This window comes from Sebastes umbrosus, chromosome 10 (genome assembly GCF_015220745.1).
Source record: "Sebastes umbrosus isolate fSebUmb1 chromosome 10, fSebUmb1.pri, whole genome shotgun sequence".
NCBI lineage: Eukaryota > Metazoa > Chordata > Actinopteri > Perciformes > Sebastidae > Sebastes > Sebastes umbrosus.
Window position 1 is genome coordinate 26,388,619 of NC_051278.1, and position 24,870 is coordinate 26,413,488.

The 24,870-nt window shown below is 40.3% G+C and overlaps 1 protein-coding gene and 1 long non-coding RNA gene across 2 annotated transcripts; both read right to left on the reverse strand.

Moving 5' to 3' along the window:
* Nucleotides 1-1,984: 1,984 nt before the first annotated feature.
* Nucleotides 1,985-5,033, reverse strand: LOC119496158. The gene is made up of 3 exons (XR_005208658.1): nucleotides 4,335-5,033; nucleotides 2,585-2,587; nucleotides 1,985-1,995 (listed from the first exon to the last, which is right to left on the reverse strand). It is a non-coding gene; the product is annotated as an uncharacterized LOC119496158 (long non-coding RNA).
* Nucleotides 5,034-7,204: 2,171 nt separating this feature from the next.
* Nucleotides 7,205-23,789, reverse strand: zfand4 (zinc finger, AN1-type domain 4). The gene is made up of 10 exons (XM_037782790.1): nucleotides 23,456-23,789; nucleotides 20,366-20,678; nucleotides 18,721-18,796; nucleotides 17,914-17,981; nucleotides 16,926-17,112; nucleotides 16,333-16,489; nucleotides 14,554-15,777; nucleotides 13,440-13,494; nucleotides 10,072-10,189; nucleotides 7,205-8,316 (listed from the first exon to the last, which is right to left on the reverse strand). The coding sequence occupies exons 2-10, from the start codon at nucleotides 20,547-20,549 to the stop codon at nucleotides 8,181-8,183; spliced, it is 2,205 nt and encodes a 734-aa protein (XP_037638718.1). The 5' UTR covers nucleotides 20,550-20,678; nucleotides 23,456-23,789; the 3' UTR covers nucleotides 7,205-8,180.
* Between the last annotated feature and the right edge of the window lie 1,081 nt (nucleotides 23,790-24,870).

Here is a 24,870-nt window from a genome sequence, read left to right on the forward strand (position 1 = left end):
AATTAAGAACATATACATATCAGGAAGTATGAATGTACATATATAAGAAAGACTTTGTACAAGGCATATTAAGAACATAAACATTAAGAACATATACAGTATAAGATATATGATACAATGTAGGTACTTAAAAACTCCACTAATCAATATGTTTCTATTATTTACTCTGTGAAACAAATACATAGGCTTACCTCCATAGATACACTTTATTGTCCCCAAGGGGAAATGTGTAGTAACATTATAGACTAAAAGTGTTGCTGACCCACAGAGCATCATAAGATAAGATAAGATAAGATAAGATAAGATATTCCTTTAATAGTCTCGCAGTGGGGGAAATTTGCAGTGTATAGCAGCAAAGGGGATAGTGCAAAAAACAAGATGCATCAGCTAACACAGTACAAAAAAAGAGCTAAACAAAGTGTAACAAAATATGAACCATTTAAATAGAAGGAAGTATAAAAATAAGAGCAGTATATATTGACAATAAACAGACTATTAACTAAATTGCACAAGTGGAAAATGATATTGCACTGTGAGAATGAATGAATGAATGAATGAATGAAATTCCACCTGAAAATATCCGGTTATTGTCAGTTTGTTGGTGTGTAAGTGGTCTACCAAGTGCAGCAATCATCCAACTCTGCAGTTAAATATACTGTTTTACTTCAGTATCAACACTCTTTACAACCACATTTCAAGCAGGCAGCTGTTTTTCAGCAACAACAACAAAATAAATAGCTCAATAAACCAACTACCCTTCATTTCTTTTTTTCTAAATGTAATTTTTTATTATTATTATTATGATGATTTATTTGATCTTATTTCACATGAAAAGCACCCAGTGTTTCTATTTGTTTGTTTTATCATTTCATTGTAAAAAGTGCAAAAGTTGGTTCACTTCTTATTTGTATCTAATTAATAAGTATGTTTATGTAAAATGTCTGAGTAAAACCAAATAAAGGAAAAACAAAATGGAAAAAATAAATAAACCAACTAACATTATAGGATAAGTGATATGCTATTTGTCCGTTGGCGTTAGCATTAGCTGGTGGAAAATGAACATAGTGCAGCATATAGCAGCTAAAGAGACAGATATGTCCCTCAGGAGCTCCTAGAAACCAACATGTAGCTAAAAGAAGTGTGAATATTGGACTTACATTCATCAGGTGGACATGAAACCCGACTCCAGATGGATGCTAATGTTGCTACATGTCTGCCTGAGGTGTGTGTTAGCAAGCAGCTCGTTAGCCTAGCCGGTTAGCTTAGCTTAGCTTAGCTCAGCTCAGCTCAGCTAGCCTGACTCTGCCCAGAGGTAGCAACATATAGGCCTATATACCTACTAGCACCTCTAAAGTGCAGTAATTATTAGCATTCGACTGTTTGTTTAATTCATACAAAAAACAAAGTGTAAAAATGACAAGTCTCAGTTTTATATTGCTAACAAGTGAAAGTCAATTAACGCCAGCAGCAGACCTACTCTCCGCCATTTCGGACTGTAATGAGTCCACTACCATAACGACTCCAGTTAAGCTTTGAGTTCATTAATAAGTTAAGTACAAAAGTAAAAGAAAAGTATTTCTATTCTATTTTCATAACTTTAATGTGTGTACTGAAATGGCCTGTGTTGAACAAAAAAAATATTATAAATATGCATACTATATAACTTTACTTACGTAAAGCTGAAGTAGGCAGATTGGAGCAAATATGATTAAAACAAGTTATTTTTATAAAATGGTCACTATATCGTGACAGTAGTACATGAAACAGGTAACCTGAAAAACATCATGTGCCTTTGTGTCCTCTCGTGCTTCTAATGGCATCTGCAAGATTTCACAGACCGGAAGAAAACAAGCAGTCAGAGCTGATCTGAGGTCTGCTGTCCAGCTGCTGTCTATGAGAGCCGGCTGTCAATCACTCGCGAACTCCGACCAAACGGTCAAATTAGGCAGCGCTGATCAAATATGAATCAATATTCTGTTACGTTAATGCCTATTTCTCGCCTCAAATGTTTTCAGAATCATCTGCACGGTTTAGCTGTAAAATTAGAAAGTTTGTGACGCCGTCACCATTGTGAAATCTGGTGACATGTTCTGGTCACATGACCGGAGCATAGCCAATAGGAACGCTCTCTGAAATGACCTGCGATTGGTCAAAGTCTCCCGTCACGGGATGGATTTTCTAAAGCCTGAAAACAGCCATGAGGAGGAGCAGATGTCTAGAAATCTCTCAGAACACTTGAATTACAATATGCTGAAAGGTTATTATGGAATTTCTGGCCAATAATGCCAAAAATATACTGCCTACTGAAGCTTTAATTATTTCCCCTCTCTGTGTAGGACTATTTGGCTCTGAGCAGTTGCCAGGCAACCAATGGAGACTCCAGGAAGTTGCTCATCAGGACCATATATGGTGCTGGCCAAGAAGTAGTCCAGCCCATAACCCCAAATTGTCATTTTTATACATTCGTTTTTGGACAGATTAAACATATAACATATGCATATGATATGTTAAATAATGACCTTTTTACCTTATTACCTTTAGACAGAGCTAGGCTAGCTGTTTCCAGTCTTTATGCTAAGCTAACTCTCTTCCAGAAAGTGAATGTGTATTTACCAAAATGTCCAGCTATTCCTTTAAAGATGATGATAATGTGATGGTGATCAATTTATTTTATTATTTTATAATTCATTATTATAGACATTTCTTTCAGTAGATTTTATGGAATTAGACTACATAATAGATTTATTAGCCTATAGAAAACAACTCCAGCTCTAATCCAGTCAGACTGTATTAATATATTCTGATACAATGGTCATTATTCAGATTATGAATGGGCTGCAGTGTAGTGTGTGACTCTAGTGAATCACACCAGCTACTGTAACTACACCAAAAGAGCTCCTCCTCACTCAGTGGAGCATGTTGGGAGAGGCTCACTCATTAAACCAGGGAATGTATCCTCTGTTGACTCAAAGCCTCGGCTCTATCTCCGTGAAACCTGACATTGTGTTTGAGCTTATTACTGATGCACAGTCCGCCACTCCGTCCTTGGGGTGGGACAACGGAGCCTCTGTGCTCTGTCTGGATAAAGTGGGCACCTCAGAAGTGAGTCTGCCAAATTGTCATGCATGTGTCTCTGCGTCAGAGAGATACAGGCTACAGGCTGTCTTGCTGCTTGGCATGGAAAGATTAGGATGTGGTTTGTTGTGGTGAATGTGCAGAGAAGCAGGCACGTGAAACACAGCTGCCTTGGTCATACTAAAACAGCCTTTTCACCACATTTACAGTACTTTAGAAATCTAAATACTTTTAACAAAAAGGGGGAAGCAACCACAGAGAGATACTTACATGTAGTCATTTACACTGAGCTTGAATGGTGTACCCAAACCTACCAGAAAGGCCAATAAACAAGAATTTATCCTGAACAGATAAGAGCAGGATGTGTGGAGGACTGGCTACAGAAAAGCAGGGTGCCGTCATGCCAAGTCCTAACTAGTGTACGAGATAAGGTTCATAAGAAAGAGGAAGCAGAAAGAGATACAGAGTAGAAGAAAGGGGTAGTGAGTGAAAGACAAATGGGGAGTAGGCAGACGGGTATAAGAAGATGAGTTCGTCCCATGAGGTCAGTGAGCCTGTCAGTAGGTGAGATCGGAAATGAGGAGGGTGGGGGGTGGTAAAATATTACCTTCTGTTTACAAAGTGTTAAGATTTTCCTGGCGCCAGTCCTTCCTGGTTGAACCTGTCAGACTGGTAGTGCTTGATTCTATCCCTAGCCTTGTGCATACATGACTCAGCAGCGTTGACACCCTTTTACTTTTTATAAAAATGAAAACGCTATCAGAAATCAAATCTAAATAAACATCTAGAATAAACATCTAGAATAAAAACAAACAATTCTACTTATTATTAGTAAAACAACAACTAAATACTATATAAATAAATAACTCCTACACCACCAAACTACTGGTTACTTTCTGTTTGTCACATTCCTGTGGGTTAGTTTCAACTTGTGATCACTGTTCCTCATTATTCCAGAGCATGCAAACCTCAGAGTTAAGAGGTTGCTCTTTTTTTAATCATGAAATACCGGTAGTCTAGTAGTTATTAATGACAGCAGATTCTGATTACAGCACCACAAATCTTAGTCTGTAAGCCTATATTGGACATTATTTAACTAAATGCTGTTTTTATGGATTTTAGAGGCCAAAATCACACAAAAGCAACTGTCAACATTTCCAGGCAGTGCACAGTTCAGTTGCCCTAATGGAATACTATTAAATGGTAATCATTAACCTACAATGTATCATACATTTTTTAAATCCTTTCCAGTCCTGTACACATTTTGTTATTCAGTAGTCCACTGCCAGCCTCACTGAGCTGGATTTCTTCTCCTAAAAGCCATGTTTAGAAGAGGAAAAAAAAAAGCATTGTTTCTCGGTCTGTGGAAAATATAGACTTGGAGAACTTGGCAGAGTTGCAAGAGGCAAGCTGAATAATCCTGAAACAGAAAGTAGAAAATAGGCATTTGGTTTGTTACGTGACACACTGCACAGGAACAGTTGGAGGACTGATCCACAGAAGAAACAGCTGAAGGAAACCAAATCAAATAGTACAGTATATATCCCACTATGTTATAAGAATGAAAAGAATCCACTTTTGAAAGAGAGATTTAGTATCGCACTTCCATAAAGTTTGGTGACACACAAGACACAGATTTAGAAAACAATGGTCAAACGTGATGCAGCAGAAGCCAAGATAGGCCAATTCTGACTTTTAGTCTCCAAATCTCCCTTAATGCCCCCACCTCACTTTTAAACACCCATGTCTTTCAAACTCCCTTCCTCCCTTTGTCTCTGTTAAAATATGTGTTGATTCGGGTGTGCCCGAGTGTGCCTCCACTCTGTAGTCTACTTAAGTCACATGCAGCAGATATTGCTGTCTCATTCTCCTTGTGTTCTCCGTGTTCAGGGTCAGCTTCAAACGCTGCTGCGTGAAGGCCGAGTTGTTTTTTCTTGAGGCTGAAGTGTGTTGCCAGCCTAGGCTATGGTGTGGCTCAGAAGACAGAAGATCAAGTGATGTTTGAAAGTTAATGGACAGAGGAAGCAACCAACCTGTGGCGCAGCTGACCCTTGAAGCCAGACTGTTTTCCCCCTCTCTTCTATAGTCGGAAACTGACTGCTTTCCCTTCCTCCCTTAATTAGTACTGCCACGAGACAAGTGATTTCCTCTGGATTTTAGTGTTTTTGTGTGTTTATAATAGATAATAAAATAAGCTTTTAAACTTTCCCTGTGTTGTTCTTTTGCCCTTTGTTGAGACTGGTTTGCCAAATATTGGATCTGCAGGGCCGCTGCAAAGTGTTGCAGTGGGTTTGTTACAGTAGCACAAAAAATGTGTCTTCCGTGTTTTTCTGCGTGGTGCAGAGTCCAGAATAGTCACAATTTCGGGTCACTCACTCTTTCATTCACTCATCCAACCATGACGAGCACAAAGTTCACCATCCGGGATCATACATACTGTTATGTAACCGTCAATTAGCGAAGGTTAGAGGATGCAAACATTATCTAAAATAAGCTCCTATAATCTTGTGGACAAAAGAAAACCCGTCAGTCATGCTAGCGGCTCTGTGAGGCTGTACTTGGGCACAGCGGTGCTTTTAACAAAATGTTAACATCAGCTTGCTGACATGCTCACAATGACAATACTAACATGCTGATGCTGATGTTTAGGTGGTGAAATGTTCACCATCTTAGTTTAAGATACTAGCATGTTAGATTTGCCAATGAACATTAAACACAAAGTACAGCTGAGGTCGAGGGGAATGTCATTAGTTTTGCAGGTGTTTGGTCACAAGTATTGGCAAACTGAACTGAAAGGTGTTGGTGTCTGATGGCCATTGGAGTAGCTAGGCTTTAGTGTATGGAGGCTAGGGCCACCAAGTTGCTCTGGAGTATTCGCAGTGTCTAGTAAATTTACTTTTACAATGTTCATTATTCTAAAAATGTATTTTATATATACAGTATAGTCACCACTTTCAGTAGGCCACATGACAAATTCTGTCAAAAAAAAAAAAACTTTCAAATTGACAGAAACTTTACGTAATAAGCTCTGCGTGGTACTTCTTGCTGCTGCATTCATCGGAAGATGTCTTTAAACTCACTCCTTTTTTAAAAAAAGATGCCCTCTCAATGTTGAGGTGCATTTATTTGCCAGGAGAGACTAAGCAGTGTTTCAGCTGTATATGCTGCACAGCCCAATTATCTTGGATCAAAGCCAGACAACATGGAGGAGGAAAGTGAAGATAAAAACACTGAGATGTGACTTAGGTCAGGGTTTGTCTGTTGCACGGGAACAGCATCCAAAGTGAAAGCAAAGTGTATAATGAGGAGCGCCGCCACTTTTCAATTGAACCTTTCTACTCCGTGACTCACCAGCAGAGAAAGAGAACATATGTGTTTTTGATTATACAATGTGTTCTCATATTACACATTGCAACATTATCTGCACTCCACTCATTAGTTTGTATGTGTGCATAAAGAAAAACTTTTACAGTAGCCCAGGAAGGACAAACCAAACACTGGCTCCAGAGGGGGCCAATCGCGTTTTCGTGTTGGCCTCTGTAGCTCTCCTACATGCCTCGCACACGGGAGAAGTTTCAGCTTGTTGCAATCTGCCTCACTGCCGCTAGATGCTGCCAAATCCTACACACTGCACCTTTAACTTGTTGTGGTACTTATAACACACAACCTGCTGAGGAATAGAAAAGAGCAGATAGTAGCCCAGTAAGAGGGTCACAAGTTTATCTTGAGATAGTGACACAGTGCTAATGAAGGAAGATGTTGTCCTCAACTATATTTGTCCTAACTTTATCTAGAAATCAGAGTGTAATGTTCAATAGGGGCAGAAATAATTTCAGCTTGTTGCTAAGGAACTAGGTCTGCGTCAGGACGACAGGGTACTTAAGTGACAAGAATTAGTCAGTGATACCAAACACAAACAGTTTCTCATCTACTTCACAGTTATATCAGAACTATTAAAGGCGAGAAGCAGGAAAGATCAAACATTCAATGTGCAAATAATGAAGAACTGAAGCAGGACTTGAGGACACTGCAAGGAAATGAGGATAGCAGGACTATCTGTAAAAAAAGAATCAGTCAATTGGAAAAATAATTAGACAGGTGTTGGATCTAAACACATGAGTCAGTGCTGTACAGTTTGTATGGAAAGAAACTTTATTAGATCAAACCCCTTTAGATACTATAACAGAATTTAAAGTTTTTGCAACAGCTGAGCAATAAAAAAGACTTACAAAAGATTTTTTTTTTATGGCAACCACCTTACTTGTAGACACATCATAAATACCATATAAGCACCCCCCCAACCCCACCCCAATCCTAATAGTTTACTTGATAGGATTACACATTACCACTGACATTCACACCTACACACATTGCATACTTACTATTTTAAAACCAACCTTGAATTTAAATAAGTACTAATCATTAATAAATATGAAGTATTTCATCAATAAGTGGGTGTTCTCTTTTAAGAAAGATTTCATTAGTGATGTCGGTATGTATGTGCCCATGTAAGAAAGACGTTTAGAGGTGAAGAATATAAAAATCTGGATGACAAAAACATAAACACTTCATAAGACAAACAGAAATTTAAGTATCCTTCCCCCCCCACAATAAGGAAAGTCAAACGTATAAATATGATAGTTCTAAAGTGCATCTGTTGAAGACTTGTCGAATGAAAAGTCACCAGCGGTCCTATCTTTTAAAAAAAAAAAAAAAAGGCTGACAAAACTAAAAATAGATATGTTTGAACGTGCAGCAGATATATTTAGCAAAAACTACCTACATACAAGCACAGTTTCTTTTTTTTTGTTTTTAAGCAATGGAAAAACAACAAGGTAACAGATAAAAAGGATAAACATCTTCACATTGTCAAGAAGTGATAATCAGTTCTTTGCCATTTCAGTCTACTCTTGTTTGTTCACACTTGGCTTTACAGAATATATCTTATTTCAATTTTAAGCAAACTTGGCTGATAAAAAAAAGCACACAGTGGTGAATAAGTTCCTTCTTTCTGCTAGAAATGACTTTGCAGAATCTCTTCCATTCAGTCAGTTTAACCTGTAGTTCTTCAGGTCGTCCCCTATGAGAGGCGAGGGTTGTAGGGTCTAGATCTTAGGCAGCTTGGGAGCACTGATGAGTGGGTTGGTGTCCTGCAGAAATCTCCGTCCGGCACTCTTGTAGTCGTAAGTGCAGTCATGTGTCTCCGCGTAGCGATGGGTGGCACAGAAGTTGTGACCACACCTGAAAGATTTAAATAAAATGGATATTTTGGTGAAGATCTAGAAGCAATACTTTATATCAGGGCTGACAAAGTTAATGCGCTAATATTTGCGTTTATGCAAATTTGTTATAACGCCACTAATTTCTTTAACGCATTAACGCAACTTGCGATTTTTAGGTTGTAGCAGGCTCAGTTTTAAAGCTAGAAGTGAAGTGAAGAAACTGGTATCTTATGAAACTAGACAACCGAAGGAACCCAATGGTACCAACCATGTCATACTAGCTTGTCACTCCAAACTTGTGCTAAATGTTGGCGAGGAAAAACGGTCATGGCCATTTTCAAAGGGGTCCCTTGACCTAAAAATGGGTTCTATGGGTACCCACGAGTCTCCCCTTTACAGACATGCCCACTTTATGATAATCACATGCAGTTTGGTGCAAGTCATAGTCAAGTCAGCACACTGACACACTGACAGCTGCTGTTGCCTGTTGGGCCTAAATGCAGTACCTGTGAGGGTTTCTGGACAATATTTGTCATTGTTTTGTGTTGTTAATTGATTTCCAATGAAAAATATATACATACATATAAAATACACAAATGTAGTGAGTGTTAAATACTTGACAAATCTCTCTTTATGGTACATTCTGAACAGATACAAAATTTGGAATTAATTTGCGATTAATCGTGATTAACTATGGACAACCATGCGATTAATTGTGATCAAATATTTTTACCAGTTGACAGCCCTACTTTATATATTTACAGTATGTAAAGAGACCTCGCAGTCAGCAACTAAAAACATTCTGTTTCTCCCTCAGAAAAATATCATCTGCTCAATCATCAGGCTATTCTGCCGAGTATGAATGGAGAGTCACATTACTCCCTTCTTAAGCTACAGTATGTTCACACTACGAGCAACAAAAGCAACAAAAGCAACAAAAGCGCCACGCGTTGCCAGCTACATTGTCGAGTCGCCATTGAAGTGTTGCTCGTAGTTATGTCGTTACATAGCACTGGGAACTGGCTAACGGCATTTTTTTAAAAGATGGAACGGAACAGGGTGAAACAAAAACATATGATTGGTTGACGTTTCACCGCTTCATTGGAGCGCTGAAAACAATTGAAACCAGCTCAACTTTGATTTGTAGCGTGCCACGCCCGTCACGCAGTTTGTAGCTTCAAGTTATCTGTTTCCATTGAAAATAACTTGTTGCCTATTGCTGTGTCGCTCGTAGTGTGAACACAGCATTACTCCATCTCCTGCATGTTATCTTAGACTAAAAGCCTCCTTTATGTGCTTTTATCTCTCTATTTGTGCCAGTCCATTAGTGAAAAGAGCGACGCTAGTTCTACTACTTACTATCTGTAATCTGTTTCATTTATGAGCACTAATATTGAGTAAATGACATTACTCCTTTAATCACAGAGGCATCAGTTAGTCTTTTGAACACAGTCGGGAGTTCTACGTTACACACTGTTGCATCAGATTGAGGGTGTACGCCCCGGACAAGACCCGAGAGAGGGAAGTGATCTAGATTGATGTCGTAGCGAGAAACTTTGATAATGCTAATAACTTGTGACAGAACAAGCAGTGAACAGAGACGTGTTTTCACTGGAGAGATGGCCCAGAGACAAAATGATGAACTAGGAAAAGGCCACTTTCTACTTAAACGAGTGCTTCAAGGACAAGAATGACAAATAGGGGGAGATTTGATTTAGAGTCGAGCAGCGAGTGCGTGAGTGAGTGCAGGTTGAAATGCTGGAGGCTCTTGTACCTGCACTCGTAGCTGGTGGCCAGGCCAGTCTTCTTGCCACAGAGGAAGCAATGCTTTGAGCTCTTCTTCTTGCTGCCTGTGGGAGCCTTGACTGGAGGTAGGTGGTATGTTGGAGTGCCTGAAAATAGAGGAAACATTTTTTATTATTTGCTTTACAGGAGCTGGTGTGGAATAACTGATCGTGTGGTGAAAAAGTTTGTATTAATCTACGCACAGCCCAATCACGTAGCTTGTCTCTCTTCTGTGAATGATTTCAAATGTCCCTGATGTCTGCACACAGCATAACTGGAGATATCAGGATCATTTTACAACTTTAGCTTTAATTTGTGCTTTCTTTAACATTTCACAGACTTCATATTTACTCAAGCTAGAATCCATCACAGTAATCATGAAGCCTCAAAAGGTTAGATCAACACAGAATCATCTAAGGGAGGAAAATTGCACTTCTCAGTACTTTTCAGTCATGTTGTACTTCTTACCGAACCCCAGCAATGATGTAAAAGCAGCCGTTTTCACCAGCTGTCAAAAGGCAAAACACCTGCTGGGAAATCAACCACTGGAGTGTGGCCAGAAGTGCAATATGCTTTTAAGTCTCACTGCTCATTTCTAAAAACCTGTCAGTCTTCACCATTTTTCTTTGTTCTGTCTAAGTTTCTATCATATTACAGTTTCAGTGAGCACGAGGAGAGTGCTTTTTTATATATCATTCATTATGTCTGCTTAATGTCACCTGATACCCTCAGGAATAAAGTGCCAGAAAATAATCCCTCAGACAGTGTTCACACTGTCACATTCATGTCTTTTTATCTAGTCTTTCTTTGGTAGTTCTGACAATTAATTTCATGCTTGGTTTATAATGATAAAGTGTGCACAAGTGTGCATTTTATAATAATTGTAGTCACTTAAACTAGATGTAAACAGTATTAAATGCAGCTGTGATACTGCTATTCTTGAAATGGTGCAGATAATTGTTTGGTTTCAGGACATTTTCAGGCTTTGCTATATGAACCATTACCCTGTTGCAATTTCAGAAAATATGTCAGAAAACAAACTGTTAATTTTCCTAAGTCAGGGAACACCAGTTTATGTCAGCTTGTACCCGTGATAATCGTGTCTGTGGAAGCATGCAGCTCAGCGGGGTTTGTGAGCCGCGGGGATACGGCAACATACAGATAAAACTGACAGCTCTGTGATGAAGGTACAGAGAGCTCGCTGTCAAGCAGCTGGGCGTGGGATTGGATTTTTATTTGTTTTGTGCACTTTAATCTGCTGCCATGCAGACATACAGTGGGTTCAAATATATTGAGACCCAGGCACATTTTCCACATTCTCTTGTTTAGTAGACCCAACTTGAATTTGATTACCTTTAATTAAGGGTTGTCCCAAATAACCAAGTTTTCTTTGCTGCACTGTAGAGAGATGGTGCACCGAGAGAAACAAAGGTATATTTTTTTTTTGTAACTTAAAGTATCTCAGCTGGTGTCACTTGCTGTCAGTGTTGATATTTTCATTGAAACTCCTGACTGTGTTTTGCTTGTTTTGCCGAAGTTCAGTCACTGATGACAGAGGAAAAGTTTCCAAAGTTATAATGAAGCACAATGAGATGTTTGTCAAAGCTGGTGTACCTGGAGAACAATAGATCTGCATCACAGACCAATCAAAATGTGGTTTCTCTTACAGGTGTGGACTTTCTTAAGAAATTCCAAGAAAGTTTCCTTGAAAGAACCACAAGGTAGTAATTATTATAGGAAAACATTTCCTTGAAATAAACCCAAGTAAATAATCATTTCTCATGTCTTTACAACTGGAAATTCTATCCAACTGAACACTGTCTCTGTTTTCCCTATAATTAGTAACAAATTATACAATTCCTTCCAGGAAACCTCTGGGAAATTATGAGGAAATTACGGACTTGTAAAATAAAGCGTCACCAATTAGATTTTGCAGAGCAGTTAGGGACGTCCCGATTTTATCTACACATTACCCAATGGCGACAAAGTGAGCCCCCATTCTTAGCAAGAAAACCAAAATACATAAATGCCTCATTTACATACTGTGTGCATTCAGATTGTTATGACCAAATTGAGTTTAGATGCATCTCCTTTCTTTTGCTTATCGTAGAGAAATCACTAAAACAACGTGTAAAACTGTACTCAAGAACTCAAAGTATGAGTGAAAAGACTCTCTGGTCTTGTGCACTGAATGCCAAATGATAGTACAGTATATCCACAGCTTACAACTGGCCAGCACATCCCTGCAGCAAAGCATGGAGGTAGAGCATTGTACATCATCATTATGAAGATGTCTCTTATCAGACTGAAGTGGAATATATCCTGATTGAAGAAAAGATGAATGATGTTGAATATAAACAGACCCTTAAAAATAGTCGAGAGCACACCCAATCTCAGAGGAGGGATGACTCACTTTTTAGCACAACAACTATAACATCATGGTCAGGACAATAACAAGAGTGGATTTAAGTCTGACGGTCCTTGAATGGGCTCTTCAGAGTCCAGACGTAAGAAAATATATGAGTGTTTCTTTCATGTGTTTCTTCTACTTGTAAGAACGAGAGAAACACTAAAGTGTAGGTGTGTAAGGCCTGTAAAGACAACCCCCAAAAAAGACCAGAAGCTGTTAATCTTTTGAGGACTAAATTACTGTTTTTTGAATGATTCATGGAGGTGTGAGCATCAGTCACCATACTTAGTGTCTGTGATAGATGGAAAGTTTTTTAGAAGCCCACTCAAATACCTAAATAATTTCGGTAGATAATATTATTTATTCCTTTCACAACTCTGTGAAAATGCAGTTGAAATTTGAGACTGATTTAAAAGACATTCATGCGGAGTCATTAGCTGGGTCGTTGAATGCTGTTTGCAGCCGATTCTTTGACAACCATCAATCAATTCTCAGCCTGTAAGAAAAACACTTATGTCCAGTAAAATAGGAAAATAGGAGTACCCCAACTCCCTACTTGTTGTATATTTATCCCTATTCTCTGTGAATAGTCTGTGCATATCAGTGGTCGACATAAATAAGTGAGTGTGAGTGTGCTTGTGTGTAGGCTCGGCGCCTTCTGTTGTTTGTGCTGCTTCTGCAGTTGTAGCAATAATGAATATTTAAAACCCTTGCAGTGCTTTGTTGTAGCGCTCACACAACATGCGCTGAAGGCTTTCACATAACAGCATCCTCTCTATATGCGACTGCACCTCTCAAAAATTGCATCTTGGTTTCAGAACCGTTTGGCTACAATGCACTCTGGTACAACAGATGCCTATAAAGTCCACAACTGAAATGTGCAATCACACCACCGCAATGCAACACTTTCTTTGCTTGGGACTTGATGAAAACATAAAGGTAATTACCTATTCTCCCGAATGAAGTCATGACTCCCCCAGCTGATGCGAGAGTGTTGGTGGCCTGAGAAAACAACAGCAACATGAGCAAATCAATAAGTATAATAAGTATTGCAGTGCTATTTCTTGAGAAAAATCTAAATGATGTAATAAAAAGTATGAACAGCATCACTAGGAATGAACCACACATCGAAATGTGAGGCATATATACTTTGAATTATACACGTGTTCAAGTTTTAAGCAGCAGTTCAAAGAGACAAACAAACAAACACTGATACAACTGATATGGTATTGAGAGAACTGATGTTCCTAACATAATGGGAGATCATTACAAGATGGAATCAAAGATTATTTTGATAGACCGTACCTCTGTTTTCTTATAGTTCAGCTGTTTTCCATCAATCATGACTAATATTGCATGTTTCCTTGTGCATTTAACTTATTTATAAGGCAGTGGCTTTTGCTTATGTGGGATGCTGCAAATATGATACATTTTGATGTATTAAATTTCACATTGTATTGATTGAACCTTCCTACAACTACAGCATTTTAATAAAATATTTCAACTGAGAAGCAATGTGTGGGTATTTTCTTGTTTTTTTTATCATTATATTATGTGCTTTGCTCTAGGCTGGAAGATACTATTATCACCCCATCTGGTGGCAAAACTCATGATGTCATGGCCGACAATTTTCTAAATGACTGATCAGTTGGATCTTTGTCACAGCATGATATCTCAAATGCTTGACAGAACAATGTATGCAGTTTTTGATCTATTCTGATCAACTAAAAAAATAACTAAGCAATCTGAATCACTATGATGAACCTGATTGAGATCTTCCTCAACAATTCAGTGATTGTCATATCAAGACATTGCTGTGACAATTATAGCAAAAATAATTTCACACCACCCACTCCTACGTTCCTTTTAGGCACCTGCTACCTTTGTGGGTTGGGATGAGCATATGGACTCAAATTTAAGTGAGAGCAATTTACAGAATACATTGTTTGAAAATTTATAAAAACACTGAAATTCTCAGAAGAATAAAAGACAAATTGAGGATTAAAAACTATTCCACAAACACAATCTGAGCAGCAAACACTGACACCACACTGTACTCACCATGTAAGAGGCTGCTGCTCGGTGCAACGGTGACATTTGTCTCATCAGATCATCCTGAAGGAGCCTGTTAGTCGGGATGGATGGCAACCTGGAGCCAAGGCTGCCCGGTCCTGAGGCAGTGGCAGGGGGCAATGCCAGTGCGAGCCCCAGACTCTCTCCAAGGCCGTCCCTGCTGTTGCTGCTGTCTGGAGCCCTTGTGGAGAGAGAAGCCAAGAGTTCAGAGTTGTTCAGGGACCCCAGCGGCTCCTTCCAGGCTTGGTTGGCCATCTTAGTGATGCCTCTTGCTTCCCTCTTGGATATAAGCTCTGGCCTCTTGCCAGGCGACTCTACTTTAACACCACGAAGGCGTGGCGGATGCGAGGTGGTGGAAGGGTGGGGGGAGGTGCTGCCTGGCTTCACTTGTGCTTGAAGGTTGGGCTGTAAACAGGAGAGAGTGGAATCAAAAGCCTGAGGCAGCGGTCTGCTAGAAGTGGATGGTGAGGTGGAGACGGGCAATGGAGAGGGGGGGCTGATGTGAAATGGTGTGCCGAGCTGTGTCCTATCACCTCTGCTGGTGAGAATATCACTTGTCCCAAGTGTCCAGGTACTGATTGGGGAGGGGGAGAGCGGCAACTGGCGCTGAGCCCCAATCTCGAGGGACCGGCGACGTCCCTCTGGCTGGGTGGACACATCCAGACTCAGAGGGTCTAACAGTTCCCCAAATGGAGCTCCAGGTTGTGCTGGCACCACCAGCCCAGCAGCTTCCTCTAACAAACTCAGCCCGACTGCCTCCCCTGCAGACTCAGCTGGGTCAAAGGTGGGTTCAGGTGGCCCCCTGATACACAGCGGCGGGAGCTGAGGGTACACGCAGTCCCTCATCAACCTGGTGCTGCCAATGTCCAACCGGGACACTTTGGGAGGGGGCCGGATCTTTGCAAATGGTGGGCATGTCTCCCACGGCTCCTCCTCCTGAAGCATATAACAAGAAGGCGAGGAGAAAGAGGGAGGGGGGCGTCTGGGGATAGAAAAGTGGGTAGAGGTTGCAGCAGCAGAGGGCGGGGATGGGTCTATGGATTCGTGGTCTGCGATTGGAGGTAGTTGAGCATTTGACTGCCAAGGCTGGTTGATCTGGGGGAGCGAACGAAAGAGGCGATGATGGTGTCGCGTGCTGGAAGGTCCTAGAGAGCCACCGCAGAGATGTGAGCTCACAGGGGGCCGTGGTTTTACCTTTGCCGACTTCTTGGGCTGGAGGACAGAGATACAGACAGAGACACAGTCAGATTATACCCTCTCAAATGTGCTGTACATTTTTTAGTATTTACCCCAGTCTGTAAAATTATAAAATCCTAGTGGTTATCTCATCACTTGATTTAAGCTGCTTGTATAAATTAATTATAAGCATTAAAAATCTTTAAAGGACCAGTATAGTTGAATGTAATGAAAAGCTCTACCCTCTCACAAACACATGCAAATTAGTGTTTGGTGCAGTACATCTGCATTATGCAAAATGGTTGCAGGCTACTATTTTTGGTCTAGGATTATGATAAGCAGGATTCTATATGATGGCAATATTCAACATAGTTTGGTTTCATTATTTTATTTATAAGAAATAAACATGTATATATGTAAATGAAAAAAAAACTGCTTGAAGAATAGATTTCACAGAAAAGGGACAATGCCTGTTTTAGCATGTCGACATTTGAAATGGTGTTAACATAAATAATGTGTGGAGGCCACATATGCACTCTCTGATAGGCAGTTTAATTTTAATAGGTTTCTGTAATTCCAGTAGTTTCCAACCTTCTTGTTGAGGTTCATGTCCTCCAGCTTGGCTTTGAGAAGCTTCATCTTGTTCATGGTGATGGAGTTCTCAAGGCTCTGCTGTGCAGCTGCAGAACTCTCTCCATCCTCCTCCTCCTCCTCCTCCTCTGCAAACACGTTGTACACCGAGCCACCACTGGATAATATGAGAGGCAAAAACACTCTTCCTATTAGTGATCTAACGAAGCTGTCGGCAGTCTCTTCGGTGGCCCTGCTCACTGAACTCAGCTGCCACAGCTACCACTGAATAATCAATGTTAAGTACTCGACTCCACACTGGCTGTATAATTAGATAATTCTACTCATTTATCCTGTTTGTTCCTCATTTGTGCCTCTTTTTTCCTTGCGCCATTCTTAATACTCAGAACCGAATGCAATAATAGTCTCTGTTTATATTCCTGATGTTACTGTATGTTTAATGCAGTCTGTTTAATGCAGTCCAACCTGTGCAAACCCCTGGCCCTATTCCTTTTATGTGCATAGGTTCAGTATTTGGACAGATAATATAATGATATAATAACTGTGCATCAAAACAACAAGAATATTATGACAATATCCCAGAGATAATATACCTCAGAGATTCAGAGAGAGGGGTCAGGGTGCCATCTCCCCTGTCGACCACTCGGAAGAAGTTTAGCTGGTCATTTTCACGATAGACCACAAATGTAACCTGCTTGTTGGACAGGCTTTTCTCCCACCCCTCCTCCTTTGTGCTCTCCATCAGGTCAGTCACCTCTTTGATAGGATCCTCCATGGTTACTGACAAAAGAAAAGAGGGGGTTCTGTGGTTACAACAGGAAAACAGTATATTTAAATTCCCTAATGTGTTAGGGAATTTACTTTGAACATTTTTTTTTTGATATAATGTAAAGCTGGGGACACACCAACCCGACATCAGAGATATAGTGGCAACGAAGCTCGCCTGTTGTGTCGCATTTGTTATGGCCGACAAGTTGCACCTAAACACACGGCAAAGACTACAGCCGACAGACAGTTAGCACATTCGTTCTGCGCCTGCGTAAGATAAAATAACTCTCCACACCGTGTTCGTCATTCAAAAAGGGAAACCGGAAGGCCGGGGACTGCGGATATACAAGCCGTTGTCATGATACGTACATGAAACACAGCGGCGTTTGCCGACCATTTTCACACCACTCTCACTCACCACTTGGCTTGCGTCGTGAAAATATCTGTGTATTGCGACGATCAGATGAAATAAAGATGAAAAATGAGAAGAGCCCTCTGTGTTTTTCCTCTTGACTTTACTCGTTGGCTTGCTTTCCTCACTTCCGTTTCTCTTCTCGTGTGATGATTTGTTTAAGCTGAACAGCCAATCAGAGTGATTTCTCTCGCCGACGGGTGCCGCCACTGTTTCAACATGCTAAATTTGGTCAAAAAACTCTGACGGTGCGAGACACATCGAAAAAACTAGGCCAATGGGACGCTCACCGACGGCATCAAACTATCCAGCGGACGACCATCGGCTTGGTGTGTCAGGGCCTTAAAACTACAGATGTCCAGCTGTCATGTGAATGCATAGTTCTTTGGTCTTTTTCTTACCTCTCCTGGTGTTAATTGGGCCTCCCCTCATAGCTAAGACCAGTTTCAAAGTGCAGCCCTCTGCAATGCTGCAAACACAAACAGACTGATGATCAACACAGCAGAATAAGTGAAGAGTATTGTAACCCATTCCCAGTGTAGCCTATGTAATTGTAATGGGAGAGAAGGAAATAACTGTAGGCAGTATATTTACTTTTAGGGTTAAATGCTTTCCTTCTGAGGCAGAGGCGAGATGCTCTGATATAAAGTAAACAGCACTCCAAGCGTCAGGATGATTTCCAGATGAACTTAAGTGCACTACTGGGAATTACACTGGAACATTTGTTTCTGATGAGCAGATGTTTCATTGCCTACTCTACCCCTCTGCTTCTAAAACTTCAAAAGCATGCTGCAGTGTGATAGGCGAGCCTAGCAAGATCTCACCAGAGGCTGTTCATGTGGAAAATTAAGTGACAAGCACTCATAACAATACCACCATCTGCAGCCAGAAGAGCAGTGGAGGGGGAGGTCTGCATCTCATAAACTGACAGGAGTGGAGGGGCAAGCTCTCTAAATATGACCAGCATGTCACTTGTCTCATCCGCCTCTACATCTCTGGCTCATTTGCGATATGTTGTACTGAATTAAGGCTGAGTCACCGCCGCAGCAGGAAGGCTTTTAAAGTGCAAATGCAAATGACTCTAAATGTACACAGGCTGTTTTTAAACATATTGCTAGTAATTGGTCTGACAAGCCTTGTTGTCTGCATGATTTTGCCCGGGTGTCAGTGCTCTGAAAGACAGAAAGGGTCGGCAGGAATAGATTTACCCATAGTCATGTAGACAGTGTTCATCATCCAGCTCCAGATTGTTCCAGATAAGGTGTTGCTGGGCAACAGGGATACCTTTATGGACAGTCAGAGAGAGGGAAGAAGAGAGAAAACAAGCAAAGTTGACAAGGACCTGTTCATATTTCATAGACTAAGTTAACCAATCTGACAGACAGGCAAGATGGGAATGCTGCCAACAGAAGCATCCATACACCACTGAAGATGATTCATGTCTGCCCCCTAAAGACAGAACTATGTCATTGCAGAAAAAGGTTAAATCCCAGAACAGATGCATTGTTAACTAAAATAGTGTTCATTTAAAAATGTTAAACCATGAAGACTTCTCATCTTACAACTAAAACTGTCAAATACATGAGGTTGGTTGGACTACTAAACTATATGTCTACACATTGTATCTAATATTATTGCAAATGAGACCAAAAAAATAAGACTCCAGTTGAGGGATGACAGCCTAATGAATACAAAGGCTCTCCAGAGCTACTCCTTGAAATGAGATGAAGTGTATGCATAGTCAGGAAGCTCTCTGTGCCCACAATGAGTGAACTCGCCGACCCGGCGCTGGAGGTAAGCCAATGTTAGTGAGTGAGCAGTGGTTCTTTCATTGCAGAGAGGTTTTCTCCATCACAAACACACTCGGCTAGGCTGACCCACCGCCTCACGCACAGAGCACAGAGAGGCCTTTCTGACTAAAACTGAAAGAATGCAGTCATGAAAGGTCATCTTGATCTGCAAAAAAAAGCAACCTTAGAGGACAACCAAGGTCAAAATAAATGAATAAAGGAGAACTAACAGATAATGAATGAATCAGATGAATGCCAACACAACCACATAGCCTGACCCTAACTACGCTGTAGAACGGACCTTGTGAGTCCATAGATTTGTTGTAGTAATATTAGAAGGCAGTTACATTTTACAAAGTCAGCAAACAGCCTGACCCTTTTCCACAATTTTGCATGTCTTCTAAAATGGTTTGGTGGTGTAATTCAGCATGGCTCACTAGTTTCCTCCATTTTGTATAAACGAGGAGAACAACAATAGCAATGCATGCAACGGGTCAGAGCGACAGTACATTTTACGAGCACCCACTGCTGGTAATAAAGGCACGGCCTGTGGCACTTATACACTGCATTTTACATTTGGACAAACCATTATACGTAGATTGAAGATTCAACTTTTACCAGCACACAATATTTAGAATTACAACTAAAAACTGACAGCTCTACTCAACACTGATCAAGGTGTAAAGTGACAATAAGTGTAAGTGCTCTAAACTTAGAGTGTAACCATGAGTGTTCAATCAATTTATTTTTTTTGTATATTTTTTTTTTTCACCAGGTGTTCTTCACTAAGTGGTAAGCAGCCCTGATGATCCAAGTCAACAGCACAAACAATAAAAAACTTTAAGAAGATACAGTTGTGCAAAACTGATTCCACACAGCAGTTATACAGAGAGCAGCACACCAGGAGACTGAATAGACCATTCAAAATAGTCAAACAAATGACTTCTCATCTTCCCCATCAAATAATTGATACAGCTTAATTCTCAATCAGTGCAATATCGTGACTTATAAAGTATGGACAGTAGTCTAAAACATGCAAACTACACATTTGTGTGTTTTGTACCTTCCAGCCTCTGGATCTTTGCCTTGACTGAAATGACAGCTTCAAAGGGCAACACGCGCAGCTCAAAACAGGTCCCGGTCAGGGTCTCTATGAAGAGCTCCATAGTGTCATAGAAAGGGAGCTTATAGTGAAAAGCTCCCACACTGTCATCATTAAAGAAGGGTGGCTCCTTCCTGTCGGTCATCTTGGCAGGTTGGGGGGAAAGACTTCGGAGATGTGGTTAAATGGGAGGGCTGGCCCAAGATGAAGGAGAGGGGGACAGGCACTGCTCACTAGCCTCACGACCGTCACACATCATGCAGGAGGACCACAGCTGTGAGTAGAAACAAAAGCACTGTATGATTATCACAGCTTTTTAGAAGGTTTCATTAGTTTAACCATTCCCTGCTCCTGCAATCCAGCATCTGAAATATACTTTAATACTTCTTAAATATACTATACGTCTTAAATATACTTTAAGACGCTTCAAGAATTTATTTGTGATAGTCTACGCTCTGAAATATGATATTTGCAAGTCGGCTCAGTATTCACATAGCATTCAAAACCCAACCTCTAATAATGGACTTGCATTTATATAGCGCCTTTCTAGTCTTCCGACCACTCAGAGCGCTTTACACTACATGTCAGCATTCACCCATTCACACACACATTCACACACTGATGGCAGAGGCTGCCATACAAGGTGCCAACCTGCCCATCAGGATCTAATCCAAATAATCATTCACACACTGATGGCACAGCCTTCGGGAACAATTTGGGGTTAAGTATCTTGCTCAAGGACACCGACATGTGACTGTAGGAGCCAAGGATCAAACCGCCAACCTTCCGATTGGTGGGCGACCCGCTCTACCTCTGAGCCACAGCCGCCCCAGCCAAGTAATTTTTGATTGTACATGAATGCACCATTATGACAGACTTTTCAATCAATCCATATATTCAACTGGATTTTTGTGCAGACCAATATCTCTTTGGGTGGGGGAAAATATACTCAAGTGGGTCACACAATTTTATATAAGGGAAACACTGCACATCTGTGGGGGATATTCACATAATGAATGAACATAACAATTGAGTTATGCACAAGCCAGATGGACCAGTGTTAACAGACAAAAACATGCTCATGTATGTAATTAAAAACTGTCTGCAAGACTGAAACTGTCTTGTAATATGTTTTAAATTGAGGAGCAATTCCTTTAGAACAAGGGCATGTATCAGTGGCAACCGACATGTGCAACCCTCTCATGAAAAATTCAGAGCAGCATTTAAGTCCCTGGCCAAAATTCAAGAGGATCAGGTGTGTTACATAAGCCCATCAGTGGTATGAAGTGTCCTGTGCCTGACCGCGCAGCCTTTGACAGATCACCTCTTGTCACTTGACTCACCAACATCTTACAGTCTGCGTGAGAGGCAGGTTACTCCAATCATGCTTTCATTAAAAAGAGGAGACAAGCTGAATTCAACATCTGAAATAATGTTACGTCATATAACCCATGACTTCTACTATCACTTAAAAGCAGAAACAACAAATGAATATATATTGCAGTTTTTCTCCTTGGAACGATTACACATTTTCTGGTTTGGGACTGATGAAAATAATATATAGGCTATATATTATCTTGTCCCTTTGTGTTTCACTTCATTGGCTCCCATTCTCTTTTAGAATTGATTTTAAAGTGCTTTTAATCACATATAAAGCTCTGAATGACCTGGCACCGGAGTATGTAACTGAGCTCCTCATACTTTACTGTCCAAACAAAAGGTGATCTAGCTTTTGCAGTACTGGCTCCCCATCTCTGGAACAGTCTTCCAATGAGCATTAGATCAGCAGACTCTGTCACGACTTTTAAATCCCGTCTTAAAACCCACTTTTATAGAATGGCTTTTCCAATCAGCTGAATTATAGTCTTTTGTATGCTTGTGTGCTGATGTATATATATATATATATATATGTGCATATGTAACTGTATGAATATGTATATGCTTGTTTCTTTATTTTCCCATTCTATTGTTTTTTATTTAATTATTTATGTTTCATTGTATTCTGTTGTATATGATGTGAATTTCCTTGGAAAGCACTTTGTGCTTTGGGCTTGAAGAGTGCTCTACAAATAAAATTATTATTACTTAAAAGCAGAAACAACAAATGAATATATGTTGCAGTTTTTCTCCTTGGAACGATTACACATTTTCTGGTTTGGGACTGATGAAAATAATATATAGGCTATATATATTATCTTGACCCTTCGTGTTTTGGAGTACAGCTGTCCAGAACACATATTAGATAGATAGATAGATAGATAGATAGATAGATAGATAGATAGATAGATAGATAGATAGATAGTAACTTTATTGATCCCAGGGAAATTCAAGTTTCCAGCATCACAGTTCCATAGCGCAAAAACATGTTTGTAAAAAGGTTAGTAGTGCAAAGAACAAAGTACAAAAAAATATACCAGATATAACAATACAAGGAGATGAAGAAAACAGTTAAAAGAGAATATAGTGCAGGGTAACAGCTGTGATACACGACTATTAAAAAAGTGAATATAGTGCAGAAGAGACTGTTAAAAATGAGTATTATGACTATTACACACTGACCCTTTAAATTGAGATCTTCCACTTCACTGGGGACTTTACTGGGGTCTGGAAGGAGCCACTCATGCCCACAATTACAGTACACAGCAGGTGAACAACACTGAAGCTGTCTCTCTGATTGCTGTCTCTATAATGTTAGAGGCCTGTATCCATTCAGAGACTTGACTGTTGTCATAACAGGCTGTTATCTGGAGAAAACGATTAGTCTGTCATGTAACAGGCGACACTATAACGTCATGCAGATTGCCTCTGGGTTATGATATTAACCCACAGTGGTTAATAACCACACCACCACCACAGCAACGTTAGAAGAGGTAAACTAGGTCACCGTTAGCTACTAGCTGGCTAGCTGCCTGACAACGGAGATGAATGGAGGTAGAAGTCTAACGTTAGCAGAGAGAGCTCACACAAAGCAGTATTTACACCTCATGGGTTTCACAATTCACTTTAAATCATTGGCTAACGTTGTTTTGTTAAATAACAAACCCTGCTTACCAGTATCTTCTGCTACGACCCGTCTAGCCGACGCTGCTACTGTTAGCTTCCGTTGCCATGTTAGCCAACAACTCAAACAATGGCTCCCTCTCTCTGTGCTCGGCTCGCTGGATGCTAAGCTACAGCCTCAGTCCTCTGCGGTCCGGTGTCGCTGTCCAGGGTAACGTTGAGTCCAAACCTCAGCAGCATTTCATCACGTTGAACCCTAACAACTACACACGGAACACAGACTGAGGAGTAGTCGCCGTGGTCCTCTTGTTGGCGACACCATCACCATCACCATCATACCTGTCAACAACACCTTTGTGACCTCAAGTTGATTGACAGACAAAGGAACCAATTAGCACCGCGGGTGGTGAGGTGGTGGGCGGGGCCACACATTGTCCAAACCTATGGGTCAAAGGCTTTCACATCCTCCTCCTGAAGTTGGGAAACCAAATTACTGATTTGAGAAATATAAATGTACCAAGAGTGAAGTGACAGACAATATAATTATCACTGTATGGATATGTCCACGAATGAATACATCTAAACAAGACTGATTTCACAGCCAAACTGGTGTGACTGGACAGTTTAGTAGGGCACAAACATCAGGGGTTTGTTTTGCAGGAATCTAATCCCATCCAGAGCCCAAACCTTCCCTTTAAACTTTGTTGAACCAATCGAAAAAACAAAGTCAATGTGGAAACTTAATTGTCAGCAAATACATATTTTTTTCTCCCACAACAGTCGTTGTAATCTGTGATTACAACTCATCTCTGGATTAACTAAATAACACCCCCATCTCTCTCACACACACACACACACACACACACACACACACACACACTTATACTCATTTTTAACAGTCTCTTCTGCACTTTTTCAATAGTCCTGTATCACAGCTGTTACCCTGCACTATATTCAGTTTTAACAGTTTTTTTCATCTCCTTGTATTTTTATATATCTGGTATATTTCTTTATATTTTGTACTTTGCACTACTAACTTTTTTACTGCCTTTTTACTAACATGTTTTTGCGCTATGGAACTGTGATGCTGGAAACTTGAATTTCCCTCGGGATCAATAAAGTTACTATCTATCTATCTATCTATCTATCTATCTATCAACACACACACGCTCTCATCCATCCAGCAGTGCAGTCAGACATGCATCACAATTGGACATTAGTACTGGCACTTGCTAACCAGCTTTTAAGAGTATTTATTGCTAATGCTTATTTTCTATCTTATTTATTCTTATTATATTCTTAATCTTGTTGTGTGCTTGTTCTATCTTTTGCTGCTGTAACTCAGAAATTTCCCCTCTGGGATTAATAAAGTACCTACCTAATTATAACTGGCTTAAAAAAACATAAAATATTTGGTTACATCATTGGTGCAAATGATGATGATGATGGGCTGCCAGCCATCGATT

Coding starts and splice junctions, on each gene's coding strand:
- zfand4 (XM_037782790.1), bottom strand. CDS start 20,549: ATGACCGACAGGAAGGAGCCACCCTTCTTTAATGATGACAGTGTGGGA. Junction 18,797..20,365: donor AAAGATCCAGAGGCTGGAAG/GTACAAAACACA, acceptor CTGTCCATAAAG/GTATCCCTGTTGCCCAGCAA. Junction 13,495..14,553: donor GAGCAGCAGCCTCTTACATG/GTGAGTACAGTG, acceptor TTGTTTTCTCAG/GCCACCAACACTCTCGCATC.